The sequence below is a fragment of the Sinocyclocheilus anshuiensis genome, unplaced genomic scaffold, assembly GCF_001515605.1.
Source record: "Sinocyclocheilus anshuiensis isolate Anshui unplaced genomic scaffold, SAMN03320099.WGS_v1.1 scaffold265, whole genome shotgun sequence".
Classification (NCBI taxonomy): Eukaryota; Metazoa; Chordata; class Actinopteri; order Cypriniformes; family Cyprinidae; genus Sinocyclocheilus; species Sinocyclocheilus anshuiensis.
The window spans coordinates 242,117-265,771 of record NW_015536465.1 but is presented as its reverse complement, the minus strand read 5'-3'; the positions used below and the strand labels follow the sequence as shown (position 1 = coordinate 265,771).

The following is a 23,655-nucleotide window of genomic DNA, read 5'->3' as shown; positions in this document are numbered from 1 at the left end:
TGTGTGTGTGTGTGTCTCAGGCCATCCTCAGCCAGAGTCAAGATAAATCCCTGAGAAGAATAGGAGAGCTCAGGGAGGTTCGTCTGGCACACACATTAATTCTTCATCACAGGCTCTACCGTCAAATAGCTCTGATATCTCTATTAGTACTCGCTTCACACTGTACTTAAAGGAAGCATGAACGTCTGCAAAGTGACGTTTGAGAGATATGGTTCAGATGTTTGCAGAGTGTAGGATTTTGTCTGTCTGCTTTTGACTGATTGTGAGAGGGATGGGCACAATATATGAAATACTTGAGTAAAAAAAAAAATAATAAAATGAAATAAACCATGAATAAAATTAAATAAAAATAAACCATGCATGAAGCTGTGTTATTTTAGAATACCATAGGAATACCATTTTATACTATTGAATCAGTTTTTATTTTTATTTTCATTTTAATTTTAGTTAAAGTTTTAGTAATTATGTTGTGTTTTTGTCATTTTTTTAAAACATGTCTATATATATTTTTTATTTTTATTTTATTTTAGTCATTGAGATGATTCGATCCAGTAAAGAGCGCAGCGCTCAGCTGAGCAGCGAGAACGAGGTTTTACAGCAGCAGCTGCAGGAGAGACTGCAAGAGCTTGAGAAAATGAAGGTACAGAAACATTAAATAAGACAAAACATGAAGAACATCTAGGTTTGGTTAGGGATTTATTAGTTGGTAGCTGTAGCATAGTGGTTAAAGACCTGAACTTGCAACTGAAGGGTATCAGGTTCAAACCCTATATGAGGTTATTTATTGAGCTATCACCTTTGTGTTCTTGAGCAAAATGACATTTTAATTTTGTTATATTTAATTTGTATTTATTTTTTTATATTTTATTTAATTCATGCAGAGTTTGTTGTAGTTGTTTTAATTGTTTTATTTTATTCATACATAGTTCTATCTATCTATCTATATATATATATATATATAAAATTCAGTATTTTATTTTTTGTTGCATTTTATTTTATTTATACATGGTTTATTTTATTATATTATCTTTTTTTTTAATATTTTATTGATGCAGGGTTTATTTTAGGTTATTTTTATTTTCATTTTAATTTTAGTTAAAGTTTTAGTAATTATGTTGTGTTTTTGTCATTTTTTTAAAACATGTCTATATATATTTTTTATTTTTATTTTATTTTAGTCATTATAGTACTTCAAGTTAAACTAAATTTAAAAAATAAATGTTGAAATAAACTAGCTTAAAGTTTTTAGTTTTAGTTAACTATAATAACCTTGGCATGAAAATATTTATAAAATACATGCATGAATAAAATAATAAAACAAAATAAATAAAAATATATGGATTAAATGTGCTTTTTATTGCATTTAATTCATTTGATAAATTGTAATATATATAGCTTATATTTGTTTTATGCTGTATGATGATTATATATTATTAGTTATTTGTATATTTTATAATTCATATTATATATATAATATGCATGTTTTATATTTAATTTTATTTATTTATTTTTTATTATTATTTCTTTTTATTTTATATTTTGTCACATTATTTTATTCACACATGGTTTATTATTTTTTATTTATTATTTAATTTTATATTTTATTTATGCAGGATTAGTTTTAGTTTTAGTATTTTTTTTTTTAATTTATTTACATGGTTTATATTTTATTTTTTATTCATTTTATTCATGCATGTTTTAATATTATTTTATTTATATTTAATGTATTATTTTATTTGAATGAATTCATGGTCTTGTCTTTGTGTGTGTGTGTGGTGATGTGGCTGGTACTGCTGTATTTGTGTGTGTGTGTGTGTGTGTGTTTGTGAGGTAGCGGGCGGAGGGCTGTGAGTGTGTTTCCTGTGGATGTGATGTGTTTGTGCTGTGTGTGGGAACAGCGCTCAGAGGGTTAACATTAACCTCTCACTGCCTCAAACAGTGTACGGACACACACACAGCCCCTCCGATCCCACCGTCACACTCGCTCGCACTAAAACACACCAGCTGAAGCTCAACTCAGTGATTTACTCTTCATTTACTTTGCTTCATCACTAAATCATTTCAGATTTATGTGAAACACTGAAGTACTGCTTTAAATTAAAGTAGAAGAACAAAACTAGATCTTTACATTTTGTGAAGACAGGCGTACACTGGAGAGAAAAAAACCCATTGTAAATTAAACAAAGATTACACTTAACAGAAAACACTCTTCAAAATTTCACATTTAATTCAGTGTTTTACTTGCTGTTTCTTTATTATTTTTTGTGAAATTTACTAGCAGTTTCTGAGTGAAGAGTGTTATGGTGTTGATTGGTGGTTGCTATGGTGTTCTGGTTGCTAGGTGGTTACTTACTAGACCAAGTTAAAAGAGTCTACTTTAAGGTGTATATATGTTGGTCTATGATATAGGATTTTTTCGGGCATTTTATCACAGACCAGACCAAAATGATAAGTTAATTACGTTGTAAAACCTCTTGTCAATAAACCGTGAAGTTTGAGGTATCATTCATGTCCGAAGCACATAGTTATGCACCAAAGTTTAATTTTAAGCTGTAGAAGTTTGTTCAGATTGTTTGAACAATAGTAATAATGATTCTTGCCTGTGCAAACACCACAAATTTATATAAAAAAGTGTTTCAAAATAATAAAAAAATGATTAATTAATACAAAATTAATGCAAATATTTAAAAGCATAAAAATAATAAATAATAGAAAATAAATAAAAATCAAATAAAGCATTTTCTGTGCTTTTATTTTCATTTATTTTGTGCCATTTCAGTTATCTTTGAATAATATCTGTGTAATATGCATTTATATAAATGGGTCAAAGACGAAAAAGGGTTTAAGCATAAAAACAATAAGTGTAATACTGCTTTAAATTGTTGTTGTTTTTCACAAAAAAAATTAAAAAGTTTTTGTTTTTCTGAGCAAAAAATAAATATCGTGCATTTTTCCCTGATTTACAGAAGAGACCCACTAAAATGTCATTCAGTGTAACAATATTTTCAGGCATATTTACAACAAAAATCATTTTATGACCTATTAAAAGACTAATTACTTTGACAACCAAATACTAATTAGTTGTAATTTTACATTTTTAAAATTTGCCACTATCCTAGGTTTTGCCCATTGGTCAGTAAGAATTTTTTACTCATTTAAAACACAATACAATTTAATATGCTCCCTTATTCTTTTATATATTTTAATATGTACACGTCAGAATAAGCATGTTGTTTGAATTTTTACATAAATATTGCGTTACACTGAATGACAATGTAACATTATTTCAACCAAATTTTGACATTTTGTTCTCCTAAACCTTATTTGAAACCTTAAAAGTAGACACTTTACTTACGTTTAATGTGCTTTCTATGGACATAAAATCACTTTTGTCAATTTATTTTGATGCGGACATCTTAACGTCTTTGACCCAAATACAAAAATAATAATATATAAAATAACACTGAAATAATACATTTTATTTTTATTTTTTGACTTATTTGCATTTGGTCTTGATCAAATGTCGATTTTGCACCGTGATCAAAAAATACATTTATTTACATTTACATTAATTCATTTAGCAGATGCTTTTTTCCAAAGCAATTTTTTTTGAGTTGTGAGTGTCAAAATCTCCAGTTCAGGGAAACCAGCAGGAAACAGGAAGTAACCGCTGTTCCCTAGCAGAGTGGCGTTCTGTGCGGAGGCGACGTGCCACAACCGCTGGCTGCTGTCCTGGGCTGTAATTGAGGTTTGATTGTCGGTCTGGTGCGACGACTCCACGGGCTGCTGTGATGGTGGATGTGGCCTGCTTTGTGTGTGTGTGTGTGTGTGTGTGTGTGTGTGTGTTTATCTGTGGCGGGAGGCAGCAATAATTATTTACAGCTCCTTGGTTGCTGTTTTAATGTAATCACCTGGTCATGAAATATATGCTATAGTAATCTGGAAGATCAGTATGAAGGCATTTAACCGTTAAGCCTTGCATTACAGTGTTTTTGGCGTGTTCCTGGGTGCATTGCAACAGAAATATGATAAAAGACCCAGTTAACATTGTTTATGTGCTTAACAGTTCAGATTTTGTGTAGCCAGACTTATTGAATGTGCAAAGAGTTCTTGACATTCAACCGAACCTTTTTTTCCACATTTTGCAAGTCGGAAGTTTCAGTTCAGTACATTTCCAGCTGGCCGCTACGTTTCCAAGCATCTCACTTTCTAATCCAGGTTGTCTAGACCAGCTGGCTCTGGGGTCTTTATGATAGATGCTCAATAAGTGTTGATTATTATTCTGAGAGTAATGTGTTAAGATCCATCAAGGCACACTCATCGTCTGTCATCCGTGTATTTACCAGGAACTCCACACTACAGAGAAGACGAAGCTGATCATGCAGCTGGGAGACGCCAAGAACCTCATCGAGCAGCTGGAGCAGGACAAGGTGAGAGAGAAACAGGACACGCTTCGTTTCACTCCTCAGAAGGGTTCAGCTATGTTGTGTGTCTGCCACAGGACGGTTTTTGCGCCAGCATGAGTAGAAGTACAAATTCCACTGGCCCTCTTAAGACAAAGATGAATTATCCCGGAAAGCCTTTTTAAAATGATCGGAAAACACATTTCCTGTGGGTCGCTCACTTTGACACGTTTGCGTATAAAAGTAATACTGGAGATAATGTCATGCTTATTATTTTAGGAGGGTGGTCAAGCATGGTGCAAAATGAACTTTTTGCCACATCTGACAATGGTGGGTGAATTGACCAATTAAAATATTTTTTTTATAGGCAATATAAATATTATTGTTATTATTATTGAAATATTTTAATTATTGAAAAATTTAATTTATATTTTTAATATATAAAGTATATAAATGTCATTTTTCACTAATAAAACTAAATAACATATTCCAATAACAATGTGAAAGTGAAAGTGAAGTGACATGTGGCCAAGTATGGTGACATGTATGGTCCCTGCCGGTACGAGACTCGAACCCGCAACCTTTGGGTTACGAGTTCGACTCTCTAACCATTAGGCCACGACTTCCCCCAATGTTGATCTTGCACCCTGTGATCAAAAAATAGTATTTGAGATGTCTTCTAGGTGAAATATGTGATATATGGCGAGCTGTCTGTCTGCTACAGAGTTGTGATCAAATCAGTCATGTTTTGTTTAGCCTTTGACCTTCACTCTGCAGGATAGAGATCATTGCCACTTGGGTCATTGTATGGAATGTGAAAGAGCGCAAACATGCGTCAGAAACAATTAGAGGCGCGTCCTCAAACTGAGCACAGAACCTGCTGTACGGGGCAGGAACCTGGTTTGCAGGAACCACATTTGTGCAAGACATAATCAGTAGTGGATTTCGGAAAATGAAAAAGTGGCCGCAATACTGTGCTTTTGAGGTTTCATGTTTCAGGGGCTTTTAACAATCACCATTCCCACTGAAGTCAAATGAGCTTTGCATGAGGATCAGACCAGAAGATGAACATATTGACTGAAAATCTGGGATGAGTGCGTTTAATTTTTGTGTGAACTTTAATACTCACCTACGGTCTCATTCTAAAGGGAATGGTCATAGCTGAAACGAAGCGTCAGATGCACGAGACTTTGGAGATGAAGGAAGAGGAGATCGCTCAGCTGCGCTCCAGACTCCAGCAGACTATCGCTCAGAAAGACGAGCTGCAGGAGCAGAAAGAGAAATCGGAGAAAGCAGGTGAGTGAGACTGTCTCCTCTCTCTCTGTTTCCTGCCCTTGTGTCTGCTTGTCCTAACTGCACTTCATGTGACTTATTCCCAGCGTTTGAAGAACTGGAACGAGCCCTCGGTGTGGCCCAGCGGGCGGAGGAGGCACACCGCCAGCTACAGGTGAGCATGGAGGAGCAGGTGAAGCAGGTGGAGAAGGCCAGCGAGGAAGAGAGGAGAAACTTGCAACAGGAGCTCACCAGGGTCAAACAGGAAGTGGTCACCATTATGAAGGTGTGTATGAAAACACGGGGTCAGAGAGAGAGGGGGAAATGCTGTGTGTTTGTGCTGCAAAAAACTATAAGAAGTCCTTTTCTGTGTTAATAAAACATGCAATCTGTTGCTGTGTCATGCATATGTAATTTGTTTTTCACTTCTTAGCATCAGTATTGTTTGAGAGCTACATCCTGTTACACGCTGGAGGATCTTGAGGAGATGCATTAATTTAGACTCTAGAATCAAGAATAATCAAACCATTTTTAATATGTTCTTTTTGCCTTTTCTCTGTCCCCATTTGTACTTGACCTGTTTAAAGTTATTTTGCCTGGAAAAGCAATTCATCCACTCACAGTGTCACATTCATCCTGAGAATTGTCTGGATGAGCGTTTAAACGTTCATTACTGCACAGTTCCCATGAAGGTTGTGTGTTTTTATGGATCTGCACACCTTTAGTCTCTTCCTTTCTGCATTGGAGTATGATTCATTAACTAAAGGGCAGTAGTAACAATCACCTCCGTTCTTCCACATATCCTTTTAATAAGCTGTATCTATATCCATGAGAAAATGTAAAATATACTCTGTTTAAATGCAAATTAATGCTTTTTTTTTTTTTGCTTAAATGTTAAATTCTGTTTTTGTACTTTTTTATGATTATTAAAAAGTTTCATATGAAAATATAATTTTTTTCAAATATTAAAGTGAGATATTTTATGTAGTTGCTATTTTACTATTATTTGTATTTTGTGTTATTTCATTTTTAAAATAGGATAACAATAAAATTGGCCATGAATATAGCATTTGATGCTGAAATGGCAATAAAAAAAATGAATTAAACTAAATAAAATAATGATAATTCCCCATCCTCTCTGACCGTTTAAATTAAGCAGGCTGTTTATGCTACTGTACCTACCATACCCTAGTTTTAACACATGGTCTAGATGGACTGGAAAGAGAGTTTTGCATTGTGGACATTAGAGTATTAGTGTTTTAAAATGTCCATCAAATCTGACAAATGTTAATATTTTGCCATGATTTCTTTCTTTTCAGAAATCCTCCGAGGACAGGATTGCAGAAATGGAGCGGTTACATTCAGAGGCTATGGCTAACAAAGAACAGGAACTGAGTGCCCAGATCAAACAAGCGGTGGTATGCCCTAATTTTCTTTTTCTGTGGTAAACTATGATCAGTTCATGCAAATATTAGCTATTTGGATGTAGGTGTTTCCTAAGCTATTTGCACCAATGCACTTTATTTATCACAGGAACAGTGTCATGGGGAATTGTTGCGGTCGGCACAGGAAAAAGATCAGCAGGTGTCTCTTGCTCTGGAGGAGGCGGAGCTGCAGAAAGCTGCGATTCAGTCTGAGGGAGAGAACAAAGCCAAGGAACTACAGCTCGAGTTGGAGTCGGCCAGAACGGTGAGTTTATCTGCCACCTTATCTGAGGATAGATCAACAGGATATCCTTATTGTAGTTGAATAGCCAAATTAACCCATAGATTTGAAGCCAGCATGAATGAGAATGTGAATGAAAGCAATGCCATATCTTAGCGCTGTACATTCCTTAAAATTGTCGTTTTTTTTCTTTTTACAGAGAATTCAAGAACTTGAGAGTTGTCTAGGTAGCTTGGAGAAGGGTTCCGCCAACTCGAATGATCTCTCTGTGCAACTGGAAGAGCAGAGAAAGAAACATGAGGCTGAAATAGCTGCTTTAGAAGAAGCACATAAGCAAGAGCTAGAAAAGACAAAGACAGAGCAGATAGCAGCCCTCAACCAGCAGCATGATGCTGCTGTGGAGGAACTTGTGCAGAAACATAAAGTGGAAATTGAATCTATTCTGAAAGACAAGGAGGAACAGTTCCATTCTCATGTGGAAGACATGAATAAAAAGATGCTTGATAAACTGAGTGACAAACAAACTGAGATTGAGACCCTGTCTTCTGAGCTTAGTGAGGTACTAAATAGTAAACAACAGTTAGAAGAGAGACTGTTTACTGTGGAGACCACCAGTGAAACTACAAGACAAGAGTTTGAGGAAAGACTGAAGGAAGAACGAGCAAAATATCAGGCTGAGATTGAAGCTGTGAAACAGAATGAACAGTCGTTTGCAGGGGAGGAGAAAATGCTGAAAGATGAGATAAATCAGCTGAAGGTTGTGTTGGAGGAGAAGGAAAAAGCACTAGAGGAACATGTGCTTAGAGAGAAGACTTTGCATGAAGGAAGTGCGCAGTTCGAGGAGCTTCAACTCAGGGAACAGTCAAATAAAGAGGCCCTTGAGGAATCAAGATCTCAGATTAGCACACTTACCGAAGAACTCCAGCAAACCAAGAATCAAGTGAAAGATCTTGCGCAAACCCTTGAGGCAGTGCGTAATGATGGTCGGGAGAAAGAAGTGTGTCTTGAGCAAAAGACAAGTGAACTTCAGGAACTAGTGCAGAAGATGGAGCAAGTCAAGAGGGAACTGTCTGAAAAAGAAAATTTGCATGCTGCAACCTGCAAAACGATGCAAGAGGAGCAAAACCGGTTGAGGAAGCAACTGGAAGACCAAAAGAGTTCTCATGAGAAGAAACTTGAGAACATTAGGAAAGACATGGATTGCAAGCTGAAATCCCAGGAAAACAAGATGGAGAAGTTCAAGCAGAAAGCCAAAGAAGTGCAGGACAAGTTGAAGAAGCAGCTTCAGGATCAAGAGGAGAATGCCAAAGCAGAGTTATCCAAGAAAGCTCAAGAGTTAGAATTGAAAGACCAGCAACTGAAAGAGAAGATCCTTGAGATAGCTCAAGCAAGCTCCGAGGGCCTCAGCACCGCCATGTCTGATTTGGAGGCCAATCACAAAGAACACTTAGACAAGCTTCAGTTGACTCATAAACAGGAGCAGGAAGATCTTATTCGTCGCTGGCAGGAGAAACTCAACCAGCTTGAGGAGGAGTTGCAAGAAAAACATGATCAGTCTTTGCAAGAAAAAGCACAAGAGTTGCAAGAGATCTCTCAACTGCTTTTTGCCAGCAGGGAAGAAAAGGAACAGGTTATGAAAGACATCCAGAACCTCAGGGAGGAGCTTGCCATGAGGGAAACCACTGTGCAGAAACTACAGACAGAGCTCAGGGAGGCAGCAAGCAAGCTGGAAAGTTTATCTGAAAGGGAGGGTATACTTAAAAGACAAGTCGAAACCATGGAAAATAATCTGAACCAGGCCTTGAATGAAAGAACCCATTTGCAGGACAAACTGAGAAAGGCTGAGGAAACTAGTAAGGAGAAATTGCAGCGCATATCTGAAGAGTTGGTAAACACCCAGCAAAAGTTGAATATGCTTGAAACGTCCAAGTGTAAAGAGGGCGAGGATCTCCAGAGGACACTAGAAGAAAAAACTGCTGAACTCCAAAATAAAGAAAAAGAGTTCCAGACACAATTGTGTGCCATCTCGAAGGAGTTTGAGCAGTGTTGTCAGGACGCCCAGACTAAGTTAGATGGTTTCTCTGTTGAACTGTGTAAGAAAGTTGAGGAACGAGTTGGAGAGTTACAACGCAGGGTGATAGATCATCAGAATAAGGTCACATATCTAAGAAATATTATCACGACGAAGGACAACAGAATTAGCACTTTAGAGAAAGAACTTCAGCAGACTTTGGATGAGAACCATAATCTAAAGAGCTCTCTTGATGAGGTGACTCTTCAGTTTAGTGCAAGTTCAGAGACTCTTAAAGCCTTACAAACCGAAAGGGAGTCTCAGCAATCCGATGCAGAGAATCGCTCCCAGGTACTTTCTGAGAAAGACCTTCAAATCAAGCAGCTCTGTGAGGAAAAAGAACACATATCAGGAAATCTCCAAGCAAATGTTTTGCAAATCAGCAATCTAGATTCTGTCATAAATGACTTGAAGATCCAGTTAGCAAGTAGCATAACTGAGAAAGAACAAGCCATATCTCTGCTGAATCAGCAGCACAATGAGGACAAGGAAAGAGTAACATGCCAAATGGGGGAGACGGTAGAAAGTCTAGAGAAAGAGAGGACCTCACTTCAAGAGCAGGTAGACTCACTCAGGAATAAGTTCTCTGAGCTGAAAAAGAAGTTCAGTCAGAGTCACAGCACTGTTAAATCTCTTCAAGATAAAGTTGCAGACATGGAGAGGCAGATTGCGGAGAAGGACGAACAACTTCAGATGCTTACTGCCAGCATTGACAATCACTCCCTTACTAAGTCAGAGATGGACCAGGCTCTTAGTGAGAAAGAACGAAGTGTTCATGCCTTGACCTCAGAGCTGGAAAGTTGCTCAAAGAAAGTTTGTGATCTGGAGGAGCAGCTAGAGTTGCGGACAAAAGACCGAGAACAACTCGCAGCTGATTTGCAGCAGCACCTTACCATTAGGGAGACCGAAAAGATGGAGTTGATGAAGCAGGTCCAGGAAGCTCAGGACCAAAGCTCTCAAAACGGTGCCCTACTCCAGAAAACTGAGGAAAGTCTTCAGTCTTTGAGGAAAGACATTGAAACAGCCAAGCAGGAACTGGAATCCCAGCGGAATGACTTTGAGAGGGAGAAGGCTGAGATCCTGAAGGCGGAAGAAGAGGCTGTTAAGGCAGCCCAAGAAAAGGCGTCCGCCGAAACGTCTGGTAAAGTAGCTGAGTTGAAAAAGAAGGCAGAGCAAAAGATTGGCATGATTCGTAAACAGCTGACGCCAGGGTGATAGATCATCAGAATAAGGTCACATATCTAAGAAATATTATCACGACGAAGGACAACAGAATTAGCACTTTAGAGAAAGAACTTCAGCAGACTTTGGATGAGAACCATAATCTAAAGAGCTCTCTTGATGAGGTGACTCTTCAGTTTAGTGCAAGTTCAGAGACTCTTAAAGCCTTACAAACCGAAAGGGAGTCTCAGCAATCCGATGCAGAGAATCGCTCCCAGGTACTTTCTGAGAAAGACCTTCAAATCAAGCAGCTCTGTGAGGAAAAAGAACACATATCAGGAAATCTCCAAGCAAATGTTTTGCAAATCAGCAATCTAGATTCTGTCATAAATGACTTGAAGATCCAGTTAGCAAGTAGCATAACTGAGAAAGAACAAGCCATATCTCTGCTGAATCAGCAGCACAATGAGGACAAGGAAAGGGTTACATGCCAAATGGGGGAGACGGTAGAAAGTCTAGAGAAAGAGAGGACCTCACTTCAAGAGCAGGTAGACTCACTCAGGAATAAGTTCTCTGAGCTGAAAAAGAAGTTCAGTCAGAGTCACAGCACTGTTAAATCTCTTCAAGATAAAGTTGCAGACATGGAGAGGCAGATTGCGGAGAAGGACGAACAACTTCAGATGCTTACTGCCAGCATTGACAATCACTCCCTTACTAAGTCAGAGATGGACCAGGCTCTTAGTGAGAAAGAACGAAGTGTTCATGCCTTGACCTCAGAGCTGGAAAGTTGCTCAAAGAAAGTTTGTGATCTGGAGGAGCAGCTAGAGTTGCGGACAAAAGACCGAGAACAACTCGCAGCTGATTTGCAGCAGCACCTTACCATTAGGGAGACCGAAAAGATGGAGTTGATGAAGCAGGTCCAGGAAGCTCAGGACCAAAGCTCTCAAAACGGTGCCCTACTCCAGAAAACTGAGGAAAGTCTTCAGTCTTTGAGGAAAGACATTGAAACAGCCAAGCAGGAACTGGAATCCCAGCGGAATGACTTTGAGAGGGAGAAGGCTGAGATCCTGAAGGCGGAAGAAGAGGCTGTTAAGGCAGCCCAAGAAAAGGCGTCCGCCGAAACGTCTGGTAAAGTAGCTGAGTTGAAAAAGAAGGCAGAGCAAAAGATTGGCATGATTCGTAAACAGCTGACGCCACAAATTGAGGAAAAGGAGCAGGCTATCAAAGACCTGCAGGCACAGTTGGAAGGCATAAAGCAAACCCAGACTGAAAAAGAAGAACGGATAAAGTCTCTAGAGGAAATTGAGAAGACAATGGAGGAGGCCAACGCAAAATTAAAGGAAGAGCATGAAAAACATATACAAGAATTGCAGCAGAAAGAAAACAAGGAAAGACAGGCCTCTCTGCAAAACCTTGAAGATATGTATGAGGAGAAGCTTGCTGCTCTTCACAAAGACATGTCTGCAAAGGAGGAGCAATCTGCTACTGCTGCTAGAGAAACTTCTTCAAGACTTGGAGAGCTTGAGACCAAACTCTCAGAATCTAATGAGCAGATTGCAAATTACCAATCCGAGGTAAGTCGCCTTAAAGCAGACCTGCTTGAACAGACAACCCGAGTGCAGGAGCTTCAGCAGACATGCTTGGATCTTCAAGAACAGATCAAGGAGAAACAGATTGAAGAAGTTGAGAAGGAACATGTTTCTGAAGTGCAAATGACCTGCAATAGATTAGGAATGGAGCCTGCAATGTTAGTGGCCAAGGAACACGTGGACACTGTCAGGAACCAAGATGACTGGACAAGTCAAAAGGACTTGTTGGTGAAGGAATATGAGGAGAAGCTCCACGATTTGCAGCAGAGGCTAGAAGAGAAAGAAAATGAGCTAAAAGCACAACAGAGTTCACCTCAAGGAAATGGGGAGACTGTTAATGAGTGCCTAATCAACAATACAAACACCTCAGAGAGTGATCTTCAGAGAAGGCTGGTAGAGGCTGAGAATGAAAAGCAGAAGCTCCACAAAGATTACACCAGACTACAGAAAGACCTTCGGTCTCTAAGGAAAGAGCATGAGAAGGAGCTGGAATTCCTGAAAAAGGAAATGGCAGAGGAAAGCGAGAAGAAGCTCAAGTAATATTTATGTGACAATTTTAGAAATAGTTGGGGATAAGGATGCAAATGTTATGCTACAATATTGTTACAAGGGTTCATATGGTTGATCTTTTTTTTAACAGGCTTGAAATGGAGGATATGGAAATGAAACAAAATTCTGCTCTTAAGCAGTTAATGAGGGAGTTCAACACCCAGATAGCCCTGAAAGAAAAGGAACTGGAAGGTTCAGTAAAGGAAACAATTGGTAAGAAGAACGTATAAGAAGTCAGAATTGCAGTATATTAAGTCGCAATTGCGTGTTATAAAGTCAGAATTGCAAGATATAAACTCAGTTGCGAGTTATAAAGTCCAATTCTGAGGACAAATGGACTACATGAATTTATATCTCACAATTCTGACTTTATAACTTGGAAATTGCATGTTATGAAGTCAGAATTGGTAGATATAAATTCGCAATTCTGAGAAAAAAGTCAGAATTACGAGTTAATATCTTGCAAATCTCAGAATTGCAAGAATTGCTCACCCAAAAGTGAAAATTTGCCAGCATCGGTCCTCATTCAGTTTTTTTGTATTTAAAGGGATACACCACCCCAAAATGACAATTTTGTCATTAATCACTTAAGGGGTTACCATGTCGTTCCAAACCCCTAAAAGCTTCGTTCGTTTTCGGAACTCAATTTAAGATATTTTGGGTGAAAACCGGGAGGCTTGTGACTGTCCCATAGACTGCCAAGTAAATTACACTGTCAAGGTCCAGAAAAGTATGAAAGACATCGTCAGAATAGTCCATCTGCCATCAGTGGTTCAACCGTAACGTTATGAAGCGACGAGAATACTTTTTGTACGCGAAGAAAACAAAAATAACGACTTTATTCAACAATTCGTCTCCTCTGTGTCTCTCCGCATCAGTAGCGCCATTTTGGAGAATATCCGCTGAACGCAAGCAGCGTACGCTATTGTGTCAGCCGCGACACAAGGATACATTTTCTACGTGTATTTACGCTTTGATTTGAACAAAAACAGCGCATCCGTGCAGCGCGTGGAGTATCCCTTTAAGGAGCATTGTGAACATTCTGCTTGACATCTTTTGTATGCCATAGAAGAAAGAAATTCATATTGTTTTTGGAATATTGTGAGGACGTAAAAGATGACCGAATTTGAATTTTGGAGTGAAGTACTTCGAGTAAAAAAAAAAAAAGTTACAAATACAGAATAAAACCAAGTACAGATAGTCCTGGAAAGCTCTGAGGACATGAACGAACTTTTTCATAGTTGTTCAAATTTGCTGATTTACTGGCCTCAGGAAATATGAGATATGAAATTCATGATTGGTTTACCATGTGTTTTCAATCCTGCCATGTAATGCATTCAGTCTGGAAATGAGTGGTTTATACTCAGTAATGGTAACTTTATGGTGACCTTCATGTCTTCTCACTGTACTTTCCTGTTTATTATTTCCACACAGAGAAAGCTCAGGGTGTGGAAACCGAGCTTATAAATAGCCATCGAGAAGAAGTCAGTCAACTTCAGAAAATAATCGCTCAGAAGGAAGAAGACCTGAACAGAACAGCTCAGCGTTACGAACAGGTCCTTCAGGTACAGCAAAATTACGTGAAACTGTAGCTTTTGTATGTAATTGTGAGTTAATGGCCAGCAGATGCATTATACGTTCAACTTTATAGAAAGACACAGGAATAATTTTGTGAGGAGTTTATTGCTTTTGCTAAATTCCACCACATAAAGTCAGTAAGTTCAGGTTTCAGCTAATAGTTTGTGTATCATCAGGAAACACTTACCTCAGTCAACTAGCACCTCAAACTCCCCCTAGAGCTGTAGGGAATGATGCAGGCCTTATGCTGCTTACATCCATCCTGACAGACAAGTATGCTAACTATTTGTGATAGGATTATTTCTGCATCTAATTGTTCACCCATGCATTTTAAGACCCAAGTTTATTATCTCAAAATGAATACAGTATGGCAGCACTGTAAAATGATTTGAAGAGAAAGGGCAGATTTGCTCAGAGTTTGGTCTTCCTGTAGAGTCGTGAGGTGGAGATGGGCGACCGCGTGTGGGAGGTGCAGAAGGAGTTAGAGGAGCTACAGCAGAGGAGTCTCAGTGGCCCTCAGGTACAGTCACAGTTTACACACCATGTCCCGCTGGGAGCTATTTATTTTTGTAGTTTGTGTGGATATGCATGAAAATTAGAGTTGTCATGTTTAATTAAATGTTAATTTTATGCAAATTTATTTTTTTGAAAATAATGCAATTAAACATGCAACCCAAATGTATTGGCTTTAACTTTTTTACAGTTAATATATTCCATATGTTGTTGTATGTTAGAGAATATCTGTTCATTTATATATAATAAATAATAATAATTATATGATAACTCAATAGATAATAAAAAATACTTAATATAAATAAAATAATCAGTTTTGATTAAAACTGACAGCCATAATTAAAATAATGAATCTTATTTATTAAAAATAATGCAATTAAACATGCCCGCTGAATATATTGGCTTTAATTTTTTTTAAATGTAAATGGGCAAATTGTACCTTTAAAAGAAGGTCTTTCTTTATCAACTCCTTTTTTTTCCTTTCTGTATATCCGTGTATGTTTCTTTATGTCAGACACCTGTCCTGCTGGTCTTATTCTGACCAGAAATATTATTTTTTTTAGCATGAGTTACTTTGTTGTATTCCTCATTTGTAAGATAAAAGCATCTGCTAAGTTAATGAATATAAATGTAAATCACAGAATCAAAAAGTTGAAATGTCAAATCAGGTGAATGTGTTACCAGTGATAAATTTAATGGCATTAAACATTTATTTACCTAAAAAGTTAACCTTGACAGTCAAGTCTTACAATGTAGAGTCTAGCTCTCTAGTCACATAATAGACTTAATCCAGTGTAATAGTCTCAATCCAGAATAGGCCATAGGAATGAATTTCCTGAGAAGGTTTGGAATGCGTCCCTGAGAAAGGGGCCATAAACAGACAGTCTCTGTTCTCAATTAACCCCTCCGAGAGCATCCTGAGCTGTTAGATTTATGCCGTAGTGCCGCTCTCAGGCAAGCACTGCATGCTTGGAAAGAGGCAAAAAGTTGAGCCTTGTTCAGGATAAAGTGGTCCTCATGTGTGTTCGGTGCGGTTACAAAGCGCTCTCTCTCAGAGATGTGAAACACCTCTGGAGCCCATGCTGCATTTTTACAGTCTGATCTCACAAGTGTTCTGTGTGTGAGCAAACGCAACTCAGAAAAAAAAAATGTATATGTTAATATTTGCATAATTATGAAGTTGTTTGACCTGCTGATTCTGTTTTGTGTTTCAGGGTCTTGAAGAGTTAAAGGTAGGTTTTATTTTCATTTTTTTATTAGGATGCATTAAATTGATCAAACGTGACAATAAAGACATTTATAATGTTACAAAAGATTTCTATTTCAAATAAATGCTGTTCTTTTGAACTTTTATTCATCAAAGAATCGTAAAGAAACCTATCACTGTTTCCATAAAATTACTAAGCAGCACAACTGTTTTCAGCATTGATAATAATCAGAAATGTTTCTCGAGCAGCAAATCAGCGTATTATAATGATTTCTGAAGGATCATGTGACACTGAAGACTGGAATAATGATGCTGAAAATTCAGCTTTTCATCACAGGAATAAAATACATTTTACAATATATTCACGTAGAAAACCGTTATTTTAAATTGTAAAAAAATATTTATTAATTTTACTGTTTTTACTGTATTTTTGATCAAAGAAATGCAGCCTTAAGAGATGTCTTTCAAAAACATTAAAAAAAAAAATCATACTGACCCCAAACTTTTGAACTGTTTTGTACCTCTAAATGCTGCTCTTAGTTTCCATTTGTTTATATTTTTGACCTCTGGTCTTTCTCTCTTTGTCCAATCAGGTTCAGCTTGCAGAAAAGACGACCGTGCTGAGCGAAGCCAGGCTAAAAGAGCAGGAATACCACGACAGGGTAAGTGAAGAGAAATAGCTTGTTGAGTAGCTGTACCACTAAACAGGAAGCTAGCTATAAACATTGTTGACAGTTTAACTAACGTCTTCAGCAGGATTCGCATGTTCTTCTATGACAGTAGTTGACATGAACGAGAAAACTGATCATAGAAGAAGCTAGAAATGCATGCGTTTGCATGCTTACACATACTGTAGTATGTTTTAGGCCTAAGAAGTGTTAGCAAATGACAATGAAGAGGACAAAGAGAAAAAATTAGAGGAGCGTTTACCAACCGTCACATTCCCAGAGCTCCTGCACTCCTCCAGCGGTGTAAGACCGAAATGAGATTAGATTCATTAAACCGCACATCTGTTTACTCTTATTTCAACTTTACAAACAGTTACAGCAGAGCTCATGCTGTTTGTCTCACCCCACACGAATGCAAGCTCACACGGGGAGGCGCACACACTGGACATACCTTGATTTTTATAATCCGGCTTGTCCCTGGGCCATACGGTGATGTTCATTTGAGGACTAGTGTAGGGGAAGTTATTCCAAAAAATGACTTGCTTAACCCTTGTGCTGTGCAGAAAATCCTAACTTAATTTGTTGTTCCTTGTCAAAAATTACTGGCCTTTTAAAAATTGCGTGTAAATCTCTCATTATGCTGTATTATCACCAACTCTTGGATTCAATCTTTTTGTTAACTTGTTTTCTTTCAATTAGCAATTGAATTTATTTTTGATCTGAGCTTCTGCACCTCAGTTTTTGAGTGAAAAAGGCATGAGCTCCAGATCAACAAGGCCTACGATCAGTCAGTTAAAAAAAAAAAAAAAAAAAAAAGAGCAAAATGAGATATTTATAAGCAAGGGTTATTTTTTATTTTTTTTGGCAGACTGGTTAATTTTTGACTAGGAACACCCACAAGTGTAACTAGATGGGGAAAAAACCCCAAAAAGTACAAAAATATCAACTTTTTTTAGGAAGTTGTTATATCCTGTGTGAGCAAAGTCGATCAATTTTAGTCCAGTGCGATAATACTAACTAGCATTTTCGAGAAAATCTAATTCTATCTAGTTCCTTTGGATAAAAGGGTCTGCCAAAGGCATAAATGTATAATGCATATTTGCATTTCTCATTTCCTGTTATTTAATTTCTAAAACCTATATAGAAATATAGACACAAGCTTGAGTTCTTAAAGATCAGTTTTGCACTATATGTGTACTTTTATTTTTTTTATTTTCAGATTCATGCTCTAGAAGACAAACTAAGAGGCTCCCATAAAAACGCAGTGGTGACTCACCTGGGAAGCTCGTATAGAGGTAAATAACCTTAACCATTTTCTATAAAGATGGCTTTTGAATGCTATATTGTCTAGCTGTGGGCAAGCAGACCAATGTTTCTAAAGCCAGCTGTTATCCAGATGTCATTTACTGTTATTTATCTGTTTGTAATATGAATTTGGGGGGTTTAGCTGCCTAGTGACTGTAAAATGCTTGTCAAGTATCTCCTGTAACTCCCAGAGGTTAATGAATGATGTGGCACACTGACCCTTGGCAGATAAACCTCACCTTCATTCTCACTAGCTCCAGGCGATCAGTCACCGCAGGAGAGCTGTGCTTTAACACCCCACTATCAATCACGCACATATGCAGAGCTTAAACATATGGGCAGCTAGAGGAGAAAATCTGCCCCTCCACAGCCCTTTCCTGCTGGTGTAATAAAGAGCTCATCTCTGAATCTAATGCTTTTCACAGACCGTGTTTCGCCCCAGTTCCCACAAATGACCCCAGATTCAGACAGCCAGCTCAAAGATCTGCTGTGTTTTTAATACTTCCATTGTTTGGACAAGAGCAGCATCAGCATCAAAATAAAACCTTTTCTGTTCCTTGGAGGAATGAATGTCAAATGGGTTTTGGATGTGAAAGTAAGAAAATGTGCAACAGTCATTTAAAGACAACATCAAATTGAATTGTAAGGCATAAAATAAATCCATTTGCATTGCATAATCATATGTTTAAAGATACACTCTTGTTTTTGAAAGAAATTAACACTTTTATTCATCAAGGATGCATTAAATTGCTCAAAAGTGACTTTAAAGACATGTATAATGTTACAAAATATTTTTATTTCAAATAAATGGTGTTCTTTTTAACTTTTTGATCTTAAAAGAATCTTGAAAAATAACATTTATCACAGTATCCACAAAAATAAAAAGCAGCACAACTGGTTTTACCTTTGATAATGTTTCTTGAGCAGCAAAGCAACATATTAGAATGACTTTTGTAGGATCATGTGACACTGAAGACTGGAGTAATGATGCTGAAAATTCAGCTTTGCATCATAGGAATACATTACATTTTAAAATATATTCAAATAGAAAACAGTTACTTGAAACTAATAATATTTCAGAATATTACTGATTTTGAAAGCTTGAAATGAGACCGATTAAGGGACCAATTTTGAACACTAAAAGGCAGCAACCTTTAAAGCTGCAAAATGCCACGCGTGGGAGACTCAACTCGACAATTTCAATACAGTTTGACATTAACAAGTTGCTAAGATTAAAAAGAAACAACAGTTAGCAAAAAATACATAATGCACCATTATGGATTAAATTTGAGTCCATTATGCAATTCTAATTAAATTGAAGTGCTTTCAACTTGACAATCTTATTGGATAAATCAGACTTTTTGGATGAATTTTTTCACAGGGATTGTTGCAATGCTTCCTGCAATTGCTTAATCTGCAAAATATACTTGCAATGCTGAATTTGTGCTTTAGAACAGCCTTCATGTTGGAAGTGTGTCTATGATGCCTTACAATACTAAGTAGGAGGCTTACTAGGTTTTGGAACGGAGTCATCTTCTCTCCTTATAAACCAAATTGAATATTCTTCTAAATGTATTACCAGATGAGTTTTTCCTTTGAAGATATCCATCTGGCATGCAACTAAGCAAACTTCATACATAAACAAACCCATCCATTTATCCTCTGTTCTTCAGCATATCTGTGTGGCCTCTACATTAAAGAGACAGTAGTCTTTCTGACCTTCTGACTGCCTCCCATCAATTACTCATTAGTGATTCACAAGACAAAAAACTGCTTCAAAAACACCCCAAAACTACCTGTTTTTGTATATATGTTTGATAGAGTACTATGGTGGTAATGTCTTTTGTGCATTGATAATATTTATGCATTTTGTTCATTATGCAGTCAACAGTTTAAGCATGTGCTAACAGCGGTCATAAACCAGTCCCTCTGTATCATTCAAACAGTGTTGTTCTGGAGATGAGACCGGTGTGGCTCGTGTTACGTCCCTGTTGGCCCAGACTGGGCTAATCTGGGGTCAGTCAGACAGGTCGGGTTATTTATTAGCCCCTCATTTCTCCATGCTTCCTGATCAAAGGCCTGTTTGAGTTTCAGTGGCACCTTGAGTCCCAGCTCTCTCTGTCAGGCTGTCTGTTCCTGGACGTTCAGCCACCCTAGTGTCTTCAGCACTGGTTAAATGGGCTTTCCAGAGAGACACACGGCTCCTTCTGCTACTTGCCAGTCATTCACAGGTTTAATGAGGCAAGACAGCTGACTGATCGGTTGCACCTCCTGTGCTCTTTGTGCACGCTAGATACTGTAATGCAAAAGTCAGTTTCACTTATAAAACTAATTGCTTAATCCTTACATCACTTCCATGAGACATTACTGAAGATTTACTGCACATCTGGGGTGCTTGTGATGCTTATGATGTTTACCACATGTGCGTATTCTTTTTAGCAAGAGCATGTACACTATTGTTCAGAAGTTTGGGGTCCGTAAGATTGTTTAAATGTTTTTGACAGAATCCACTTCTGCTCACCAAGGCTGCATTTATTTGATTAAAAATACAGTAAAATGTCAAATATTATTAGTTTAAAATACCTGTTTTATATTTTAATATAAAATTTTAATATAAAATGTAATTTATTCCTGTGATGCAAAGCTGAATTTTCAGTTTACTTTTTTATTGCTGAATATAAAATTCAAAATAACAGCATTTATTTGAAATGGGAATTTTTGTGACATTTTAAATGTCTTTACCAGGGCTGTCCAAACTCGGTCCTGGAGGGCCAGTGTCCTGCAGAGTTTAGCTCCAACCCTAATTAAACGCACCTGAACCAGCTAATCAAGCTCTTACTAGGCATAGAAACTTCCAGTCAGGTGTGTTGAGGCAAGTTGGAGCTAAACTCTGCAGGACACCGGCCCTCCAGGACCGAGTTTGGGCACCCCTGGTCTTTACTGTCACTTTTAACCAATTCAGTGCATCCTTGCTGAATAAAAGTTGTAATTTCTTAAAAAGAAAAAAATGTACTGACACCAAACTTTACTTATGTTTTATTTTTTTATACATATATACATATTTTTGTCTTTTATTATGTGCATCTAATACATCACTTTCCTTGAGATACAAAATTGTGTACATTTGTAATTTCTAAAATATGTTAAGTTGAACTGGACTGGATCATTTTGGGTTGTTCTCTTTACGTCATGTTTTCCATGGTATCAACAGCACAGAAAACTACCCGCCCATCGCCGACTTTGACATGCTTTTTCTTTTTTTTATAACTCAAGTTGGTTTTTGTTCATTCATGGTCTCAACGTCTCCTGTTCTGTTTCTGCTCTCACTTCTTTATCCATTAAAAGCAGAGTGGAAAACGGAAAGGCCCCCACCTAGACTGAGCCAAAGCTTCTTGTATTTAGCCACAACGCTGTCATTATAGTGTTCCAGCGTTGCTGTGAGCCGGCGCTCTTATCTACAGCCACTGGAAGTGAGGCGCGTCTAACGCTCTGATTTACAGGCTGATTATTGCCACGCAAAGGTTGTGGGTGTGTGTTTAATGAATGTATTGAGTGTATGAATGCGTGCTTATCTTATTGATGTCAAAGCAAGGGAAAATTGTCCTCAATCTCCAGCGCAGGTTCTGAAAGATTAACTCTTACTATCGCTCACACTTCAGATTTGAAACAAACCCCTAAACTGTATTAAACTTTGACTCATAATTTCTTCTGCACTCTTAAAAATAAAGGTTTCAAAAGGGAGATTTCACAACAGTGCCAACCTTTTTTTTTTCTTTGTGTGAAGAACGTTTTAATGATCTAAAGTCCACTATAAAGAACCTTTTGTTAAATGGAAAGATTCCATGGATGTTAAAGGTTCTTTATTGGCATTGATGATTCCAAGAACCTTTAACATCCATGGAATCATCAATGCCAATAAAGAACCTTTTTTTAAAAGTGTGCACCCTAGCAGCGTCATAGCAACACCCTGGCAACCACCAGCATCATGGCAAGCGTATTCAATCTAAAAGTCTATTTGCATTTGTAGCAATGCACACATTTTCTCATCCGATCTTGTGATTTTCTATTATTTACATCCCCTCTGACTCTCTTGGTTCAACTATTAGATGATGATTGTTTGCGTTGAGTGTTTGGAGGATTTATAAGTTCGTCATCTGGCTGCTCTGGTTTTAATTACGGCCCTGACGGAGCAGCGTTTAGCAGAACTGGAGTGAATGAGGGAACAGCCAAGATTTTGTACAGGCTGTACTTTAAAAACAGCAACTGTTTCCTCTTAAACCAAGCTTAATGTCTCTAGTTCTCTTAGATTCTCTGTGATAATGATTATGATGAATCTGCTGATGGTTTGTCTCTACAGATGTGTCACACAACAGCATGGACCCCTTCTCCGAGCCGACCGAATTCGAGTACCTCAGGAAGGTCTTGTTTGAGTACATGATGGGAAGAGAGACAAAGGTACATTTTTGGGGTTATTATTAGACTTTACGATAATGTCATTCAGGGAAGGACTGCTTTTGGTCGTTACTGTTATACAGTATTATTTAAACAGAATTGTTTTTTCCACCACATAATAATGCCATTTGTTAGAGGAAGGATGCAGTAAATAAGTGTGACGGGGAGTCCGGATGAAAGCCTGTAAAATGATTCATTCTCATGAAAACTCCCAACAGCGGCATTTTGTGTCCGTTTAGCAGGACCCTAATGAGCGAATCTTGTCAGTTAAGAGCCAGGACTAATTAACGGCCTGGTTGATGCCGCCCTGAAGCCAGCGCGATTCGCCCTCGTTGCTAATAAACAATCAGGTCCTTATGACATCACAACAGGCCTCCCTGTCAGAGAGGATGTCCGGGGGGCGACCCGGTGGCTCGTTCTCATCACATGAGCCAGTAGTGCCTATACCATTTTAAGAGAGATGCTCGGGGTGAACGGCTGCGCTGGTTCTGATTAGCGCCGCATACGGGTGCTGGCAGATCTATCTAGGGCTGATTACCCAGCAGGCTGCAGATAATGAGCGTTTTTGTCTTTGTGAGATGTAATTGCTCACAGAACAGTGCAGAGCAGCAGTTCCGCTAAAGATGGGCGGCAGCGTTGTTGTTGTTGTTAACTAAAACTATAAAAAAACTGATTCCGCTAACTGAAATAAATCTGATTTAAACAACAACAAAAAATTTTAATTTTAAAATAACAAAAAAAGTTAGAACTGCTGAAACAAGTTGAAATTGAAGTACTAAAATTATTAAAACTTTTAACCGAAGTAAAATGAATGCTAAATAGAAATTAGAAATTTTGTGTGTGTGTGTGTGTGTGTGTGTGTGTGTGTGTGTGTGTGTGTGTATATATATATTTATAAAACGGATTGTTCCGGTGCTTGATTCTGATTGGTTGAGCCAAGTTCGAAGCTGTTGTAAATTACTCTACAAACATACACCTTTGTTTACATTTGTGTGTTGCTCGGCAGCCACTTTGTTGGAACCACAACCATTTCTGAGGAACTACATTATTGTTTGACTGAAGAATAATGTTTTTATTAATATCATTACACTGCTCCGTTTTATTTTGTGAAACCTTACTACGTATATGGAATAACCGGTTTATAAATGCAATAAGCCCTGTGAAGCCGTGGTTTACAGTGAATTTATAACAGCTAAGGGGGTTGTAGGCACTCCGCTTCGCA

At 37.7% G+C, this 23,655-nt stretch overlaps 1 protein-coding gene across 1 annotated transcript in view; it reads left to right on the top strand.

Moving 5' to 3' along the window:
- Window positions 1-23,655, top strand: part of LOC107688375 (golgin subfamily A member 4-like) — a 40,704-nt gene that overhangs the window by 14,584 nt on the left and 2,465 nt on the right. The window contains exons 10-23 of the mRNA XM_016486065.1: window positions 4,347-4,430; window positions 5,552-5,699; window positions 5,783-5,961; window positions 6,995-7,093; window positions 7,209-7,364; window positions 7,540-9,495; window positions 10,644-12,697; window positions 12,802-12,923; window positions 14,145-14,275; window positions 14,722-14,808; window positions 16,016-16,033; window positions 16,602-16,670; window positions 17,896-17,971; window positions 22,339-22,436. Coding sequence (XP_016341551.1) covers window positions 4,347-4,430; window positions 5,552-5,699; window positions 5,783-5,961; window positions 6,995-7,093; window positions 7,209-7,364; window positions 7,540-9,495; window positions 10,644-12,697; window positions 12,802-12,923; window positions 14,145-14,275; window positions 14,722-14,808; window positions 16,016-16,033; window positions 16,602-16,670; window positions 17,896-17,971; window positions 22,339-22,436 — 5,277 coding nt within the window. The remainder of the gene's footprint in view (window positions 1-4,346; window positions 4,431-5,551; window positions 5,700-5,782; window positions 5,962-6,994; window positions 7,094-7,208; window positions 7,365-7,539; window positions 9,496-10,643; window positions 12,698-12,801; window positions 12,924-14,144; window positions 14,276-14,721; window positions 14,809-16,015; window positions 16,034-16,601; window positions 16,671-17,895; window positions 17,972-22,338; window positions 22,437-23,655) is intronic.